Below are 19,810 nucleotides of genomic sequence, written 5' to 3'. Positions count from 1 at the left end.
TCCAGAAACAATACAGATAGAGCTAACACCGACACCACGCTGTTGGAGGACCAGGATGTATTGCTGGGCCCGCTGGGTGGAAGGGAGGCACGAGAGAATCGGAAGCAGTCTGATTGGGGAAGACTCTCAGACCCGAAAAAAATGTGAGGTTTTCTCAAGGGGGTCTGGTGCTCAAAAAACACTACTGCATTTGTCCACAGGGACTGCCAAAATCAACACAATATAAAGGTTTGTAGTAGTGGCTTTAACTCCACATCTTTGCTGTTTCATGTGTAACCAGTGAGAGTCCATGAGAGTCCACATGGACCTCTGTGTAGAGGTTTTGGTATAACCCAAAATATATAATACATATAGACTAAGATGCCTAACATTATGTACTAAATCTAAAAGACACTCTTTTAACTAAGACTAAAATGCTGATATTTTGTCACATTTTTTTATGTGACATTCAGTTATTTTCTTCCACTTTTGCAAACCCAGACATCCTGCTGACATCAGACTAAGCCACATAATACAGCCTCCTATTGAGACTGAGTCTTTTCAATTAGGCTTTTCAATTAATTACAGACTAATCAAACAAAGACCATTTCTTTTCCTCTTAAATGAACACCCAGCACACTGAGACCACGCAAGATGTAAAGAAGCATTCAATCATTGGTACAAAAACAGTGAAATGTGAAATAAATTACAGTAATAAAAAGTAATACAATTAAATAACAGTTGATGATCCATTGATTCTAATTATTGGTTACATTCTACTTACCATATTAACGAGGTTAAAAGTGAGGAGGGTAAGTCAGATGTTTTACAAGTTTTTATATATATATGAATTCTGGCTCCGGTCCAGCTGTGTCAGCTGTGCAGCATCATGACCACTTCCTGTTTTGTAAACAGGCACTCATCGACTGCGTCCATTCTGTAGACGTTCCTGCAAACACAATGACTTGATTCAGGTCCAGACCTTTCAGACGGGATCCTCCTGCACAGCCAAAGTTGAAAGAATGATTATCCTCGAATGAGGCAGTGCGTCAGTGTAAGCATCCAGGTGGAAAAAGCACTTTACTAATTACGCATGTATTATTTGTTCTCGTCTTCTCTCTTTGAAGTGAAACTCATCAGATCTGCACAACAAATTGTACTTTTTGTACAAAGCAAGTTTTCATCTAGCCATCTTGCAAATGTGACAAATGTAGTTTTTTTGATGCACAGATCATACCGGCAATCTTTGAAAAAGATTTGCCCCACGGACCTTTTTTTGCAGGAGATTTTTACAGTTCATTGAGATACATTAAGGTTATGTGGTTTTGTCATGTCACCTGAATGTCAAAGTGGAGCTAACTATAGATTTGGTTGGCCCATGAGCAGCGTGTTATGAATGTGGCATGCAACAGTCTGTTTACTGGTCGTTCTGTTAGCAGTTAACCAGTGTGTGAACTGGTTATTCTGTAAGCGGTTAACCAGTCTGGTTACTGGTAGTTCTGTTAGCAGTTAGCCTGTGTGTACTGGTAGTTCTGTTTGCGGTTAGCCAGTGTGTGTACTGGTAGTTCTGTAAGCGGTTAACCAGTCTGTTTACTGGTCGTTCTGTTAGCAGTTAACCAGTGTGTGAACTGGTTATTCGCTTGCAGTTAACCAGTGTGTGAACTAGTTATCCTGTAAGCGGTTAACCAGTCTGGTTACTGGTAGTTCTGTTAGCAGTTAGCCTGTGTGTACTGGTAGTTCTGTTAGCGGTTAGCCAGTGTGTGTACTGCTGGTTCTGTAAGCGGTTAACCAGTCTGTTTACTGGTCGTTCTGTTAGCTGTTAGCCGGTGTGTGAACTGGCTATTCTATTACGGTTAACCAGTCTGCTTACTGGTAATTCTGTTAGCAGTTAGCCTGTGTGTACTGGTAGTTCTGTTAGCGGTTAACCAGTCTGTTTATTGGTAGTTCAGTTAGCGGTTAGCCATTGTGTGTACTTGTAATTCTGTTTGCGGTTAGCCAGTGTGTGTACTGGTAATTCTGTTTGCGGTTAGCCAGTGTGTGTACTGGTAGGTCTTGTTTTGGGAAAGGTCCTTGAGGATGCAGCCATAACTGACCACTGAAAATATTATGCAGATTGCTCCAGCAGTATAAGAGATTGGCCATGGACGGACACATAGGTGAACTCACTCACTCACTCACTCACTCACTCACTCACTCACTCACTCACTCACTCACTCACTCACTCACTCAGTCGAGAAGGTTAATTATGGTTTACAATATAGACTAATAATAATAATAATTTATTATCAGAACCAAAGTGAGAACATTGCTACGCTAAACACTGAATAAATAAAATAAAATCATATTTATGTGAATAACTGCTCCCCAAGCTGTCTCAGAAGGAGAGAAGAGGGTTGGGTAGCCAAAACCGCCACACTGTACTTAGGTCAAGGTTCTGAATATTGTGCCGTGTGTTTGTAGATATTTTGAATCAATACTTCTCAGAAGGAGACGTCTGACATTTCACTGAGCAGCTTTAATGATGCGATGTTTACTGTTCTACTTCTAATCAGTGAACATTAATGTAATGGAGGGAAAGATCACAGAGTCAGGAGTGTGAAAGGTTAGAAGCAGTGATATTTCGCATGATCTTTAATGTTTGCTACTTCTGTGATGGCAATGTAGTCGAGACACCTCAAAACCATTAGGATTCTAATCACAGGAGCCTTTGCTTGCAGAGTGTTTTTAGTATGCTTACAGCTGATTGATTCGTTGGCCAACGCAAAATTAATTCTCAACTCCTTTGAGAGTGGCACATACCAAGGAGATTCTCTGTCTCCGCTGCTGTTCTGCATAGACCTGAACACCCTCAGCCAGATCAGTGGCTACGGATACCAGTATCCGTAGCCACCAGCTACCTACATGGATGACATCAAGCTGTATGCTAGGAATGAGCGTGACATCGACTCACTGATCACCATGATCTACAGCAACGGCATCAGGATATAATTCGGGCTAAATAAGTGTGGTCGAATGGTATCCAAGAGAGGCAAGAATGAAGGGGTTGTATTACAAGAAGACAACTTAGCAGATGTCCAGGACGGCTATATACCTTGAAGTCCCGCAAGCTAATGGAAACAAAAGAAGGCCAGCCACAGGCAAATACCTACACAGAGTAAGACAAGTCCTGAAAAGTCAGCTGAATGGCAAGAACAAGATCCGAGCCATATGGTGCCATTCATCAGACAGTCTGGTATAATAACAAGTCCGAAGCAAGAGATAGAGGCCACTGATATCAAAACAAGAAAGCTCCTCACCATGCATGTAGGGTTTCACCCAAAGTCCAGCACGCTGAGATTGTACACGGCAGAAGTGGCTGATATGGAGAAAATCTATTTCAAATAATACCAGCGGCTAGTAAAGGATGGTATAAAGGACAGCACAGAGGCACTAATCATGGCAGCACAAGAACAGACACGGAGCACTGGATCAATAGAGGCGGGGGTCCACCACACCAGACAGGAGCCCAGGTGCAGGCTGTGCAAAGATGCCCCTGAGACAATCCAGCACATAACAACTGAAGATACACAAGAAGAAGCCAAAAAGGAAACACAAGACCGCCCATGGGGCGAGGGGGAATAATTATTGTTCTATATGTAAATATATAAAGGTACATATATTTGATTAATTTCAGCGATGTTCTTCGGATTAATATACAATACTTGTTATATGCAATTCCGTTTACAATATAATATCTATAAATCAATCAGACTCGCTCTTTCTGTCTAGGATGTAATCCGAGACACTCTAGCATGACAGCATGGCGAGTAGCAGAAAGAATAAGGCCTGTATTTGAAACAGGCTTATAAGGGAGGAGGGATAGAAGGTCATATTTTAGTAAGAAGTCTTCCTGTGTCCTGCTCCTGTTTTAATTTGCGTGTTGTCTTGATGACTGAAACAAGCTTTTCCTCTCCTACACCGACAGTGTTTGCCTGCTGATTCGTTAATTGCAGGTTAACAGCATCCAGTGTTTTGTTGCCTCAGTGTAATTACCGAACATAAAGAGTATGTACACAGCAGGAAGTTGCAACACAGGCTCTCCCATTAGTCTGTTTGCGGGTTCATGCATGTCACAATCTCTAATGTAAGGGTCACACATGAAGTCTTTCTATTTCCATGTTGAGATATTTTATGATTAGAAGCATTGTACGCTTCTCTTCACGACATTAATTTAACTGCAATTCAAATCAAAATCAAACAAAACATATGGTCAATTGATGACAGCATTAAAATACCACTTACATATTAATACAGTGTTAATACTGCTGCAATTTTACATAAAGTGTAACTTTGGTGTTTTTTAACCCTGGACTCTATTCTCTAATGTCTTAAGACTCATGGGAACGGCATTTTTTAAACTGGTCCAGTATTGAAAGCTGCAGAGAGGAGGAGTCCTGGTGTTGTCAGAGGTTCAGCGTGAGCGTTTATCTCAAAAATGTTCAATGTCATGGCTGAATAGATGATTTCAACAGTGTGCATTCAGTGCCAGATTTCAGACTGGAATAGACAGACCGGATCAAGTGTTTTGAAAAGAAAAATATTTGATTTCTCTATAGCGTTCTTCACTTTGTCAGACACTTATTTTTATTTGTAAATGTTATCAAGCAAAAAATACATTGAGAATGTACTTATATACAACAAACATACTGTACATCTAGCGACAGCTAAGATAGTGTACAGAACTACACATGAAGCAAGTGGGGAATTCAGTTTTTATTCATATATATCCCCCCTAAAAAAAACGAAAAAAAAAAAAACATTTGAGTGGCATGTGACGAGATATAGCAAGATAAAATATAAATGATATAATTCCCATAATTTCTCCTGGCTGCGAGGAAACTAAATCATCTTGACACTTTGACACCTTTTAAGCTAAAGCACAGTATTAAGAACGCAGATTACGAAGTGAATAGGAACAAGGTACAAAGAGGAGATTAAAAAGAGAAGAACATCCTATTTCCTGCGTGACCTTTGCTTTTCTTCTCCGCCAACCATCACAAGTGCAGCCTCGCTACGGCTGTGATGGAAGCGCGGATGCTTTTTACGAGCAAAAAAACAGAATGCTTTCATCTCCAGAGCTGTCACACTGTAAGTGGAAAGTGGAAGCTGGTCTCCTTTCATCTGTGTGAGTCAGGAAGTGTGCAGGGGTCAGAGGTCAGGGGGAGGTCTGCCGTGTTCCAGGCTCCTCCTGTAGGACTTTCAACTCTTCCTGGTTTCAGGGTCGCGTCTGCACTCTGACCTTTGGTACTGAGTCCACCTGACACAGCAGCAGGGGAATGACTCATTCTGTCACCTCATCAGATAATAACAACAACGCCTTCATCGCCAAATAAGACAGGAAAGCACATTCATGCACACACTTCTATAAAACTACCAGCTTGTGTCCTTTGAAAACATGTTCATTCATTTAAAGAGTAGAGCGAGATGGATATATCCACCAGCTTAATGCAGAAACATCCATAGTAACATATAAGAAAAGGGTATGAAACGTAACCAAGTAGTTGCCTTGGGCAGTATCTCTTTTTTCATACCATCATACCTTCCTGATATTGCATCGGGAAATAAAGCATATGGTGGTGGTGTATGTCGGGCTTGGGGAGGTGGAATTCAATATTCCCTCCATCTAGTATTCCCTGGCCACACAAACAGCGGGTATCACTAGTGCCAACTCATCAGTGGACTGAAAGCAGCAGATGGTGGTGGCAATCAAATATGCGAGACCATTAGCACCGGTCAAACTATTTAGAACAAATCAGCTAACTGGGTCCAAATATCAGCTGATCGGTGGCTGCACCCGTAGCCTGATAAAATGCGACAATAAACCTCAGCAACGTCAACAGAAAAATCACAAAACATTAAAACTGGATGGATGTAGCTCTTGGAAATGCAGTTTAAGTAAAAGGAAATACCTCTTGTATTCTTCACATCAATTAGTGTTGGTTTTTTAAAGCAAAATTGACATCCCTATAAAAAATGGAAACTCTGAGTCGCCATCGTCAATCTTAATCATCTTAAATATGTTCCCCTGGAAACATAATCGTGTTTTCTACAGGGTTGCCACCAGGGAGCACAGACAAGTTCGGAAACCAATCATTAAAATAATTGAGTGTTACGCTGGTAAAAGTCATTGCGATCTCCTAAGTTTGAAAGTTGTGTTCTTGTTGGTGGTAAAAGTAATTGCTGGCCAGTTTGAGTTTCCTGCATCCCAGTTGTGGTTAGGCAAGGTTTAAGTTGGTAAGATACTTTTAATAATATTAAATGAATAAACATGCGCTGTCAGATGGAGGGGGGGCAGCCAATCAGGAGTGGCTTTACTCTAAACTGGGTGTTAAACTCTGGTGCAGACCAGGTGTTTTTTGCGGATGTGTGGAATGTAAATATAAATGGAGTGAATAAAGGTTGATGATATTTGGGAACAACATGAGATTCAGAGATGAGAGGTTAGTGAGTATTTTTGGATCGGTATTTTTAGAGGGGAACAAAGTGCAGCGATTGAGTTTCATCCGATTGTAAAAGTCATCCCGGCTCAGTGTCAGTCGGAAGAAAGCTTTTAGCCCCGCGTGGTTTCTGTGGTTTCACTGTTCACTTCCTGCACAGAGGTTATTAAAGCCTGAAACAATAGAGGCGGTGGGACAGGAACGGCAGGCCGGAGGAATGTCATCACGCCTCTGGAGACTTCCTGGAGCGCCGACACGGAGACTCAGATGTGGGGGGAAGTAAAGAAAGTCTCGTCACACAGGATCCCAGAAACACAGCAGTTGATGCAGCTTCCTCCACACGCCATAATTCTGCACTGTTTTCTGGCTCATATAGCCTAAGTAGCAATGATTCCAATCCTCCGGAAGTTGTTTTGATTTGAGAACGATGAGGATCAGGCAAAAGTAACATTCTTAGTTGGAACAAACAGTAAATGAGCGAGAGCAGAGTTTCCTTTAATAGACAAAAGGTCTATCATCCATGATGTCCCTGATATTCGTACTCTCAACCAAAGAAGGCAACGTGTACTAGCCAATCAGAGTCCTTCACCATAGCAGGATTTAGTTACATCAGAGCCTCACAGTGTCTTTTAACTCCATCAATAGAATAATATCGATTCAAAATATCAGCTGTTGAAGACTCAAGGCTGGAGAGGCTTAATGGATTTTTCTCAGTCTAAGTGGAACAGCTGATGCTCCACAGAAACACACACACACACACACTCCCATTGATGTCCCCTCTGACAGATGAGTCAGTGCAATCAGCGGCAGTGGCGGTGGCAGCTAATCTCGCCTCCAGCTGTGTGAGTCGCTCCTTCATGTTGTTATTGATTATTGTTTGTACTTCAGATCAACGGCATCATTCACAGCACACCGAGGACTCATTTCACAGCAGAACAGTGAGACAGACATCTGCTCCTGAGTGCATCTTTACTGTATACTCTAATTAGAAAAGACATCTTGATGACCGTCGTCCTGCTGTTCTGAGTCAGCAGGCTGGATGTCTTTGTAGCCGTAGAGACTCAACACTGTCTGCTTGCAACGACTGTTTTGATGCACTGGTCAGTCTAGAGATTTATCTTCTACAACATGTCTTCTTTCAGACTAGTGAAAAGAAACTAATTTAAAAAATACAGGATAAGCGGTGGACGATGGATGGATGGATATCTATATGTGTCTCTAGATTGTCTCATTTGCACATTTAAACAGTAAACACGACATTTCAGAAAACTTGTATTGTAGAAAATAATTGTCTTAAAGAGGATCTATTATTCTCTTTTTTCTTTTTTAACATCCTGGCTGTGCTGCAGAAATTCTCTCTCGTAACACTCTGTTTGAGCCCCTGCCCCTCCCTCCCAAAAAATCCCATTCTGATCTGATTGGTCAGCTAGCTCACTCTGTTATGATTGGTCCACCACTAAGTGTGTTTGTCAGAAAGGTCCCGCCCCTCACCATCACCAGATAACACGAGTTGTATTGCTGAGATATAGTGATAAAATACATCTTATATCGTCGCTCACTAGAGCCAAGAATAACAATTTTTAATCATCACAAGCATATGTGGTATCGATCCTGGCACCCAGCAAGAAAGCGTGATAACATTTTCACGTCTAACTTGAGCCCACTACTCTGAGGCGAGTCGTGTTTGTCTCCAGTCTGTCCTTTGTTTTGTCTCCAGCTAAAACATTGATGTAATCATGACGTCGGCTGTAATAGGTCCGACAAGTTTACCAGTCACCTAACATTGTGTCTCGTTATTTTACAGTGATGTTTGTCTGCTGCTCACCCGACATCTTCAGGAAGTTGATGGTTGAGTTTCGGCGGGCAGATCTTCCTCACGAGCAGTATGTCTTCTTCTACATTGACGTGTTCGGGAACAGTCTGGACTCCAAACACGGACAGCCGTGGGCCCGCGGGGACGAGGACGACGCCATCGCCAGGGAGGCCTTCCAGGTACAACATTCATTCCTGAAACGCATTGAATAAAACCAGTTTAGCTCAATATCACACACTGAATGGGTTTGACAGAGGTTCAGGAAGAGTTGAAGTTTCTGCAGATTAACTGAGAGGGTCACACTTATAGCCAGCTGCCCATACGAACAATGAAACAGTTTTTACTTGATGTGATATTAAGAGAGTCTTTTCTTGCATGTTTTACACATAAGTGATGGAGAATAAAACTCACAATATATGCATTCATTTTCCTCTTTGAGTTACTTTCCCTCGAATGCAGCTTGTTCCACTGCCAACCATTTCCTCGAATGTAGCTGAAAAGAACTTCCACTGAGAGAGCTACCGATAGCTACCTTCCTGTTTTGTGCAATGGTTGACGCACTTCCTTTGTGCTGTAAATGGAGCCTTAATTTTCCTGGAAGATCTTACTCGATAACAGACGGACCTAAATAGTGAAATTGAGGCTTACAGGGAACCACTTTAAACACTGATTGTGTCATTAATCTATAGCCAGTCGTCCAACATTTACTTCATAATGAAAAGTTCAAGTAAAAACTGGTCTCTTAATGCCCAGTATGAATCAGCAGCCCGGTCCCCGGAAAATAATGAAGATAAAGAGATGAGAATGAAGCGAGACGGCTCACTCCTCAGCTACTTGGTCAACACATTCTCAGTCCAACGCATCAAATAATGCACTTTGGTCAGAGCTCCAAAGCCTCAAACTACGCCGCTCGGCGCTCGACATGCATAGTGTCTTCACAGGAAGTTAGGCTTAAAAAAGCACCTATGTAGGTGTAGGTAAAGAGTGTGTTTGACGTTAACTTGACTGACATGAACTCTTTACAATTCACGTTATTAACTACTGATTTGACAAAATGTAAGCGATTATCTTCAGTTGGCTTGGCGGTGAGGACTTGTTGGCCTGGTTCCCTCTGTAGCTACTTCCAAACTAACATCAGCTCCAGAAACAATGTGTTTCATTCTTTTTAACTACTTGCCCAATGCTCAGGGGTGCAGATCCGATGTCAGGATTTTGGGGGGGTTACAAAATGTAACTGTGTATGCAACTCATACCATGCCACCATAAATCACAACTCCGTAGAGGCTCGCCATATCATTCAGAAAGGCACAGGGAATCATTTATTGTGCTTACCGTTATTGTTTATTTGTTCTAAACAGCCAACAGCGCGTCACTGCTTATTTAACTGTTATATTAGTAAAATCATAATTTTAAGGGTCTCAGGCATGTAATGTCTACTCATGATCTTATCTTTTGCCTCCCTCCAACCCACTATTTCTATTATTTCTTTTTAGATGTCAATCTAAAATGTGAAGAATGTGAAGTTTGACAATACATTTGTTCAATTTTGAATAATTTAGGGTGTTTTTATTCGGGGGGACAATTAATGTTTTTCAGAAATCTTTATTGTTGAGCGCTGCTGTCCTTTAAAAAAGACATTTGAGCCATGAGGTCCAAAGACAATGAACAACCTTCCATGGAGTAAGAGAGAAAGTGGACATCATGCTCTTGCAGCTCCTCAGCAGAAACACAAAAGTATTACTCATCAGTGATCGTCTGTTATTTTGTGAGCAGCAGAGGATGCAAAGCGTTCACACATTGAAATAACAGCTGGAGCCCGCTGACGTCTGTACCTCATTGTTCACCGGAGACGACTTGAACTAGACGACGAACAGGACTTTTCATTTTAGCCGTTGCACAATGAAAGTTAATTAGCGACTGCTGATGTAATCTGCTGCTGGCGACGTGACTTCTGCTGGTGAAATTGAAGACCGTCGAGAAGCCTGCTACCTAAATATGTTGCTCGGCACTTCTTTGTAATAAAAAAAAATAAAAAAACAGATGAAGTGATTTCCAAGCTTAACGATGGTGGGTAGTTTGCCAAACCAGAAACCAGATCCTGCAGGAGGTGAATCAGAGTGAAAAGTCTCCGTTCTTCTCTTCCTCATAACTCAGTGAAGATTGTAGTAGATTTATATGCAGATTGGACCGGGTTGTACCTGCTCCTCATCCCCTACTATTTCTGCTTCATTATTATTATCATAATAATGAAGCAGAAATAGTTCCACTGCTGCTGTTATCATTAGTAGTAATCATGTTCTGCTATTATTTCTGCCGTTACTGATTTCATTCCATGTATAACTTTTTTTTTTTTTTATGTATTGTGTAAAAAAAAGTGCACAAAACAAATACAGGGATGTAAACAGAAGAGGAAGGTAAAATAGATCAACAAAACAAACTGGAGTCATGCTCTGTTAGGTCTGTTTGCAAGACGACAAGCAAACAACTGTTAAAACGCTTGTTATCTGAATGGAGTCTGGATTGGTTGATTCACAGTCCCATAAAAACACCACAGAAAAAGAAATGACAATTCCGCTTCACCTCTGTTATCACCCCATATTCTTTGTGTGTGTGTGTACTGCGTGAAACGTCTGGACACAATAGTCATTCCCTTTGTTTTCTATGAACAAGACAGAGCAATAAGGCGTATGCTTTTCTGGACTGGAACACAATTTCAGCATCCATTAACATTATTCTCTCCATTTCATTCTTGTCTTGGAGTAGTAATATTTCAAATCAAATTTCTACTCAAACGGTTATTTTCCTGACACCCATGGTCATGTTTACTGAAAGACACACAGCTCTCAGCGATGCTGCTATGTCTGGAGGTCGAGGGGGTTAAACACTGTGACAGTTTGACGTCAGTCGGTCGGAGAACCTGATTTCCCAGGTTTCTCTCAAGTGTTTCCTCTCGCATCTCCATCTTCGTCTCTTTTGGACTCCAAATTGGCTTTATTCTCTGCTAACCCTTCTCTACACACACACACACACACACACACACACACACACACACACAGACACACTGCTTCTCTTCTGTTTGTCTGAGGTATTGACGAACAAGGTAGAGCAGATGAAACCTTTGTTTGTTTTTTCTTTGTTTCTTTATGTTCTTCTTTCTTTGTTTCTTTTTTTTCATTCCTTTGTTGTCTCTTCATTTATTTTCTACTTTCTTTGCTACTTTTTTCCTTTCTCTCTTTATTTCATTCTTTCCTTGTTTCTTTATTTATTTCACCCTTGCTTTCTTTTTCGTTTTCTCTTCTTTATTTAATTACCTCTTTGGTTCTTTCTTTCATCAAGCACATATTTATGAGTTAATGTATCATTTATATATTCAAACATAAAATTTATTGTAATACAAAAAATAATAATAGTGAAACGGGGAAGTATGGTGACATCTAATAGTTAATGAATTCTCTTTTAGCAGCAGAGCAGTGTTAGTGTGGTTGCTAACAGAGCTAGCTGCTGGTCGTCTTTGGTAAATAAAGACAGTGATGTGTCTCACCGGTCACCAGGACAAAAGACAACAAGAGGAGCTGCACTCGGATAACATGAGTGTGTTTAGAGAGACAACATGCAGCTCGACAGAGTGAAGCAACATCCAGCTGTTTCTCACAGCGAAGGAATTTGTCAGCTGCAGAGAAACAGAGTTCATCTGTTAAATTCCTCAGGAAATATGTAAATTCAGCTCAAACACAGAACTGTTTGCAATCAAATTGATTCTCTCAGAAGGAGCAGCTCGCTGACGTTGAACCGATACGACGCAAAATTAATATTGTTTAAACACCAAAGGTGATGCCGGTTCTCTGCTGCGTCTGACGAACTCAATCAGACTGTTTGTCGACATGATGTTTAACATCCTGTCTGGCTTCGTGTTGAGACGAGAAAGTGACATGGAGGGCTACTTGTTTCAGATCGTCTTCCAGAACAACATCGAAGTGCATGTGTTTACCTTTTTATTATGCTTTTAATAGACTACAAATACCAGGAGACTGTCTTTGTTCACTCATTACTGTAAATCAAGTCAAATGTATTAATATAGCTATGTCTTGCTTATGACTAAGAGAGGTTATGTTTAAGCATAAGCAAAAATATAAACCAACAATACTTTTTTATTCAACTAAAGTTTTAATGCATTTTCACTGACTGTAAACTGCCTGTCTCTTCCAGCCATGTTGTGATATTTTTCCAGAGTAAAATCTGTCTGTGTGTGTGAAGCTGCTGATCTTCCTTCTGTTTTGCTTGAAAATTGCTTTTTTCAGAACTTTAAATTGCCTCGTTGAAGAACTCGACGCTTCACCAGTTCATAAGTGATTGTGTAATAGCAGATATAATCGTTTTTGAAGTATTTTTACTTGTCATATTTTACAAGCCATATCTTTCTAACATCTAAAACGTGTTTGCTGTTTCCAGAGTGTGAAGATCCTGACGTATCGAGAGCCTCAGAACGCCGAGTACAGAGAGTTTGTAACCAACCTGAAGACGGACGCCAAGAAGATGTTCAACTACACCATCGAGGACTCGCTGGTGAGACAAGTGTGTGTGTGTGTGTCTTTGCTGGTGGTTTGGACCAAACGAGCATCTACATGAATACACTTTCAAGTTTCATGGCAAAAAAAAAAAAGAGAATAATATCAACGTGTGTTCACTTTTAATGATTTGCTGGAATATGACACACATTTCTGTTCATTGTTTTCACTCCCATTAAAAAGCTGTGGATCAGCTATGATTCTGATGATTTTCTTCTCGATAAAGACAGCATCCCCGTCCTCATCGCTGGTGGACAAAGACACATTTGGTTCACTATCAATACAGGAAATTAGGTTATTAAACGTAATTACCTGACAAGCTCAACACTGGGAGATATCAGCGATGTATAGATAAAAGAAGGCATAATTATGCAAATGTTTAATTAGTATTATTGGAGTTGGATGACGAATTAGCTCATTCAGACTTCTGAACTCATCCTGTCGCTGCCCACCCCACCAACACACACACACTCACACAAAAACACCACAAACCTCCTTTAAGGTTTGACTAATCTTATTGTGTTGCAGGGGGAAAAAAAGAGGTTAAACATGTATCTGGGGATTTATCTCATATTCAATGCTGTCATCTGCAGACATACATTTATTGAGTATAGCTGCAACTTCAAGTCTTTGTTATAATTCTCATTATGTGACCAAGAAGCCTGCAAAGAACTGTCCATCAGTTCACATAAGCATGTTGAACTATTTACAGTTAGATCTACATTAATATGTCAGAAATATGTATAAATATTAATTTAGAGAGTAATCTGCTCAAATGAAATCAGCCACTAGATACTGTATGTGTGTGTGTGTGTGTGTGTGTGTGTGTGTGTGTGTTATGAAGCCGGTTAATGAGCAGCAGACTGACGGCTGAGGGACGTTAACACACCAACATATAATATAATGAAGACACCGAAGAGAAACAGGATACATCACAGGATCAGACAGATGGCAGTCACATGACCATCATGATGTTCCTTATAAACGCCAGGCCACCTTTGACCTGTACAACCATCACAGCATGACTTCTGTCCTCTCCAGGCTTTATGTTTTGAAGCACTAACGAGGTCTTCATGCTGGTTCCACGATTGATTTTGCATACGTTATGTTCATTTAAAGTCCACAGGTCACTGTGTCAGATCTGACCTTCATCGACCTCAGAGGAAAGTTGGAGGAAAGCGGTTTGTGGGACTGACCGCCAACTCTGGTGGAGTAATTGGTTCATTGGTTCACTGTGGCATTAACCCTTTACATCCATTAAACGTGTCCACACCGCAGAAAAATCTGTGTTTAAGTTTAAAAGGAGTGAAAAGCTCAAAGCAAAGACGCCAATTTGTATAGCAGCTGCAGCAAATCATTCAAAACCATAGATTTTGTACGCAGCCCACTCGGACCCCTTCTACACTTTTAAATCGATGTGTCTCTCCTACTCAGATAATTAATTTTCATCATTGACCAAATATATAACTAGCAAGTTAAATATGGAAATGCTCCTATATGTACAACTGAATGTCAGTTGACAAAATGTGCAGCACGAGGGTAGTTGCACTACAATGCCTCCCCCCAACTATTAGAGCAGAGATCTTCAACAGGGGGTCCGGGACCCCGAGGGGGTCCGCAGAGTTGCAGCAGGGGGTCCCCCAAAATGATATGATCCCAAACTTTTTTCAACATTAAAATATGTCCAAAAATATACATTAACATAAATACGTCTAATAAGCAAATATAAATGTTAAATGTTGTGTTAATGTGAAATTGTGATGTAGAAATGCTAATATAGAATTAAAATATGTTCTGTAAAGATATTAATCTGTCAACCATTACTATTTTAATGGCTTCGCATTGTTTACACACATCATTACAAAGTACCTTTATTCATGGCACTATACGGTGCACTACACATTATTATTGGTCCGGTATGAAGAGCAAATGCAATTTAATATGATATGTAATGGGAGGTCCCTCCACTGTGTCACTATCAGCCAGGGGGTCCTTGGCCTGGAAAACGTTCTGTATTAGAGGATGGGACTCATGCAGTTTATTTAGAAATTATTTAAAGAAATTATTTATTAGTACTCAGCTCTGTCAGCACTAAATCCCAACTGCCTGACAGAATGTCTGTCTGTTGTCACAAGTTGCTGTCTTGCTAGCTCCCTCCACTACTGAAATATTGTGTTTTTGCTTTTCTTGTGTCAGACTAACTCATTGTGTTGATATACTCTGCATGTTCCTCATGTCTGTGCTTCTGCTTTGTTTGTTGTTACAGCGTCCCATAATGCAGCTCAATGTCATCGAGTCCATATTTTAACATTATTCATCGTTTTTTGTTTTGTTTTTGTCTTCTATTGGGAGTCTTTCTGTTGCATGTTTTTAAATGATCTCAATGACTGTTATTCTGTTTCTAGGGTGACGATGTTACATCTGCCATGAAAACTAGCCTCTTGGCTAACTCTGGCACATTTACAGTAATGTTTATACTTTATGTGCTCTATCGCTGTTAAAAAAAACAATAGCTAATAAATAAAAGAGAGAGTTTTGGAGCTGGTTTGGTGACTATCAAAAACAGCAGAAGAAGAATAACTTGTGCATCCCGTGTTGAGGTAAAATTACTAGTTTTGTGAATGGAGTCTGGTGGGTTTGAAGAGAGCGCAGATAACGGCTGTTTGTCTAAACTCTACACTCAAACAAACAGAACACCATCAGTATAAGCAGCCAGCATCAGGGAGGATTGTGGGTAATCATGCATTGATTTTACTATAAGCGATTTGTTTGCTTCCAGTTGAACTGTTCATGCCATCCGTTTAAAATGCATTTAAATTCGAATCAATTGGAAGAACGGACTGACATGTTGGGTCAGCAGGAGGCTAGTTTCACTGTGCTGTTGGCGAATTAAACTCATCTCAGTGGCGAGCTATTAAAAGGGAGAATTATTATCATGATGTTCCCTAAAGGCTTGATTATGCTTCCGCGTAGTGATAACGCAACGGCAACGCAACGGCCACGCAGTTGCTTGGAGACAGTGATGGTTCTGCGTTGGGTTTACGTGTCGAAATGCAATTCAAAGCCACACCGGTAAAGGGCGCTATGTTTTTTGTAAAGACTGACCGACCGACTGAGACTCTTGGCGTATATCGTCGTAGCCTCGTTATAGCGTATTTGTTTACTTTCCGGCTTTAAACGTCCACAATTTTTCAGAACTTGGTGTTTTATTTCTTTGTGCAAAAGCGAGAAGGTGCAAACAATAAAACGAGGTGAAAACAATAAAAGTAGCCTTTTAAAAGTTTAAATGGCGGTGTTTATGAGTGGAAACCGGATAGCGGTCTCCAGCGGATGTAGTTAGCGGACCAATCACAGCCAAAGCCGCTGCGTTGGCGTTGCGTCGCCTCGACGCGCGTCAAGGATTTTTGGGAGGCACACGTCAGGCCCTTGCGTTGACGTAAGGGGGGTCCGCAAGGACGTAAGGGGTCCGCAAGCTCCCTTGCGTTGTGTCGACGCGGAAGCATAATCCAGCCTTAATACAGTCACACTTATTGACATTCAGTTGAGCTGTTTCGGCATTAAATGTGATGAAAATGAAAGGTTAGAGAAGACAGAACGTTGGAAGCCATATAATAGAAACATAAATAAACTGTAGAGAGAGCAAGTTAAAAAGAGAATTATGTGAATAAAAACAATAAAGGGGATTTTAGTTTGTTTCTCAGTGCGCCTTTCTTTTTGTCTTCCAGATGAACATCATAGCCGGAGGATTTTATGACGGTTTGATGCTCTTCACTCAGGCTCTGAACGAGACCATGTCCGTGTCTGCCGGTCGGCCTCAGGGAAAAGTCGTCACCAAGAGGATGTGGAATCGAACCTTCCACGGTCAGTGCATTTTTTCTGTGTTTTCACACCAGCCTCGGATATTCAGGTTGAACCGAACACTGAAGCGACTGCTCTCTGGAGCGGTTCATTTCTGGTGTGAACACCGTTTCAACCAGTCACAGGAAGGGTACCATTTAAGTAGCTGAAATGAAAAATGCATTTTTTGACCCTTTGAGATGACATCACCAGTTGTATTGTGCATCTGTATTTAACAATTTATGTCCAAAAAATGTATTTCTTCAAATTTTTATATCAAAATCCAAGATCGTTTCTTCCTGGAAAAGAAAATGTTACGCGTGCTTACATCAGTTCGTACCAACTCATTTCAATCAATAATAACCTGACATCCATCAATCAATCAAAGTAAGAGAAGGCAGTGAGCGATTCTTTTTCTTCTAAATGATGCAAGTTGGTGTTTTTCAGCTTTAAAATACCTGCTGAGACTTTGTGGCGTGTGTTTAATAGAGAGCTGGAGTTTAACTGCAGCTGTATTATCAACCACTCCACCTGAGCACACTCACCTTTCATGGATCCAGTGAGAGTTTAATTTACCGTCGTACTTAAATCCTCGTCTGTGACGCACACTGCTGACCCTGAGGTCAAAGTCATTATGGGATGCAATCCAGGCTTTTATACGTGAGGACACAAGGTGATGCTGTTTGTGCATCAGAGACGACAGAGAGTAGTTTACGTTCAGATTTGTCATCCTTTTATTCTGATCACTACAGGTGGATATGCTATAAAAATGTAACTCATAGATATCCCAGTTCCCTAGTACTCATTAACATAATTATTTTGTTTCTTACAAGTTTTCTGAAATATTATGTTTCAATATGCAAATGAGGCCTTAAATACGCTGACATTTGCATACATTTCCAAAACACAAATATGGATGAAGCCAGGTTCAAACTTATTGTTTTACTTTGTTGACATATTAGAGAGAGTGATATGTTTTTTACAGAGGAAACTTCTAAAAGTCTGAGAAAATTGTGGATTTTATAATGACATACATTTTAAAGACACTTGACTAACATATATCACAATCACAAGTCAAGACCTGCATGAACACCATTTTTTTAATAACACCTAAATGTGTATTTGGATGTTTTATTTCCACTAATCATTCCACAAACACATTATGAAAGATTTTTCCTGCGCTTAAAGTAATAGAAATATAAAGCTACCTCGACCAGGTAAAGTATCCCTTTATAGCTACACTACTCATTTATTACTTTTTTTTTTCAAAATAATTCTATAAGCAATGCAATGAGGAGCTTTTGGCTGCTCTAAGGCTGTTGATTTGGGGCTTGATATCGACTATGGCTGGAGAAGGTTATGAATTGCTGAGATCCCTACATTTAACATTCAACAAACATTGATAAATCCTCATCAGTCTGCTGCAGTAATCCACTCGTAGCTTTCAAAATATGTTCTTTTAGTTGTAAACGACAACATAACATACATTTCTGGTACAAATTTTAGAAGCTCCTCCAGCAGATCTGAGATTTGGGGCAGTGTAATGCATTTACATTAGGATCATAAGTAATAATCATTCAGAGGATCTTTTCTTTGACTTTTACATCGTGGGTATGTTTTTAACAAATGTCTGGAGAGATGCATTATTAATTCTGAAATGTGAGTCTGCATTGATGCATTTGAGTCTGAGATCTGTGGTAAATCTGCACATTGAACCTCAGTCCTGCTTCTCTCTCTCTCTGCTTCGCCCAGCTTCTGTTGGTCTCATTGTGTTCTATTTCCCTCTTTAGACAGTTTATCTTAAACTTATATCACCCTCAGCTGATGCCAGTTTTCTATGCAACCTCTCAAGAATGTACAGTATGTTCTGCTCTGATAGCAGCGAGGCAGGAAATCAAAAGTCATTCTTCTGCAGCTGTTAGAACCAGCGAAGGTCTCAGGTCTACATTTATAGAATGGTTTATGTGGCAGTGCAGCAAGCAGCACTCCGACACTTTGGTTTTAAGCTTCTGGTGCCACTTTGATGATTTTGTTCAACAAGAACAAAGTGAACTTGGAGCAAAGGCACAGTAATCATGGCAACTGCATGTTAAAAACAGGCCGAAAGCCTGAAACCTCCAGTTCTGAAATGTAAAGCCAACGCTGAAGTGTTTCAAGTCTTGTCCAATATAGCATGATGTTCATTTACTAAGTTATGGTCCTACTTCATTGTCAAATAGACCATGAATCAGGATATGCGGGTTGTACCATTTTGGTTGCCTAAAAAATCCCAAATTGCGATGGTCAAAAATGCCAAAGTCAAACCAATGGGTGGTGTCACAATGACAACTTCTTATATACTTCCTGTATACCATCACTGGTTAAAATGAATAAATAAAGGGGGTTATATTCTGAGAAAAAAACTCAACAGTGTTTGAGAAGTGGTAAATTTACCAGAACAAAACTCATCCATCACCGTGTGATTCATCAAAAACAAACCAGATGATGTCAGCAGTTTCACCAAAAACACTTTGAAAAGGTGCCATATTACATCACCGTTCCTCTCTATGTTGCTATTTAAAAAATGATGTACTTCAATTTGTTTGACCTTTATTGCACCATCTTAGACCTCCTTTCAATAAAAGCCATAAATAAGGCCAGAAAGGTGGGGTGTTACGGTTATCATGCAAGATTGTTCTGTTGGGATCTTCATACCTCCTCCTCCATCGTCTCACTGTTCCACCCATCTGCCGCTGTGACCTTTGACCCCTGACCTTCTCACCACTGATTCAATAAAAAACGTTTGAAGTGTTTCTTCACTGCTGACTCAGCTCAGTGATTAAATTAGAGTGAGTGAGTGAATTCCCTGCAGAAATGAAAATATCTGTATTTTAAGTGGAAGAAGAGATTTGTTGTCCACGTCTGGCCTTCATTATGCTTATTTTGCTAGATTCAAAATTCACTGGACAGTTTTATTGTTAACGAGTTGACTGAGGGACTTTGAATCCGTCTCAGCCCTGTTGTCCTTCCATCTGTCTGGACAATATTCCTGCTGTCATTGATCAAATTCAGCTGGAACTTCAGAGAATGATGCATCTCACTGTGCGATTTCAAGCGTTACAAAAATGGCCCTTACTGGTTCAATTCATTTCAATTCAATT

General features: G+C 40.4%; 1 protein-coding gene across 2 annotated transcripts in view; it reads left to right on the top strand.

Annotated features, from left to right (window-relative positions):
* The window catches only part of LOC311025150 (atrial natriuretic peptide receptor 1-like), a 120,664-nt gene that overhangs the window by 17,173 nt on the left and 83,681 nt on the right, over positions 1 to 19,810 (top strand). For both annotated transcript variants that reach the window (XR_014598365.1, XM_084027912.1), the window contains exons 3-5: positions 8,260 to 8,447; positions 12,718 to 12,831; positions 16,559 to 16,694. Coding sequence is in view for 1 of the 2 variants with exons in the window: in XM_084027912.1 (XP_083884038.1) it covers positions 8,260 to 8,447; positions 12,718 to 12,831; positions 16,559 to 16,694 (438 nt within the window). In the remaining variant the exon portion in view is untranslated. The remainder of the gene's footprint in view (positions 1 to 8,259; positions 8,448 to 12,717; positions 12,832 to 16,558; positions 16,695 to 19,810) is intronic.

The sequence above is a fragment of the Eutrigla gurnardus genome (assembly GCF_963514095.1).
Source record: "Eutrigla gurnardus genome assembly, chromosome: 14".
Classification (NCBI taxonomy): domain Eukaryota; kingdom Metazoa; phylum Chordata; class Actinopteri; order Perciformes; family Triglidae; genus Eutrigla; species Eutrigla gurnardus.
The sequence above is the reverse complement of the archived record's forward strand: the minus strand, read 5'-3'. Positions and strand labels throughout refer to the sequence as shown.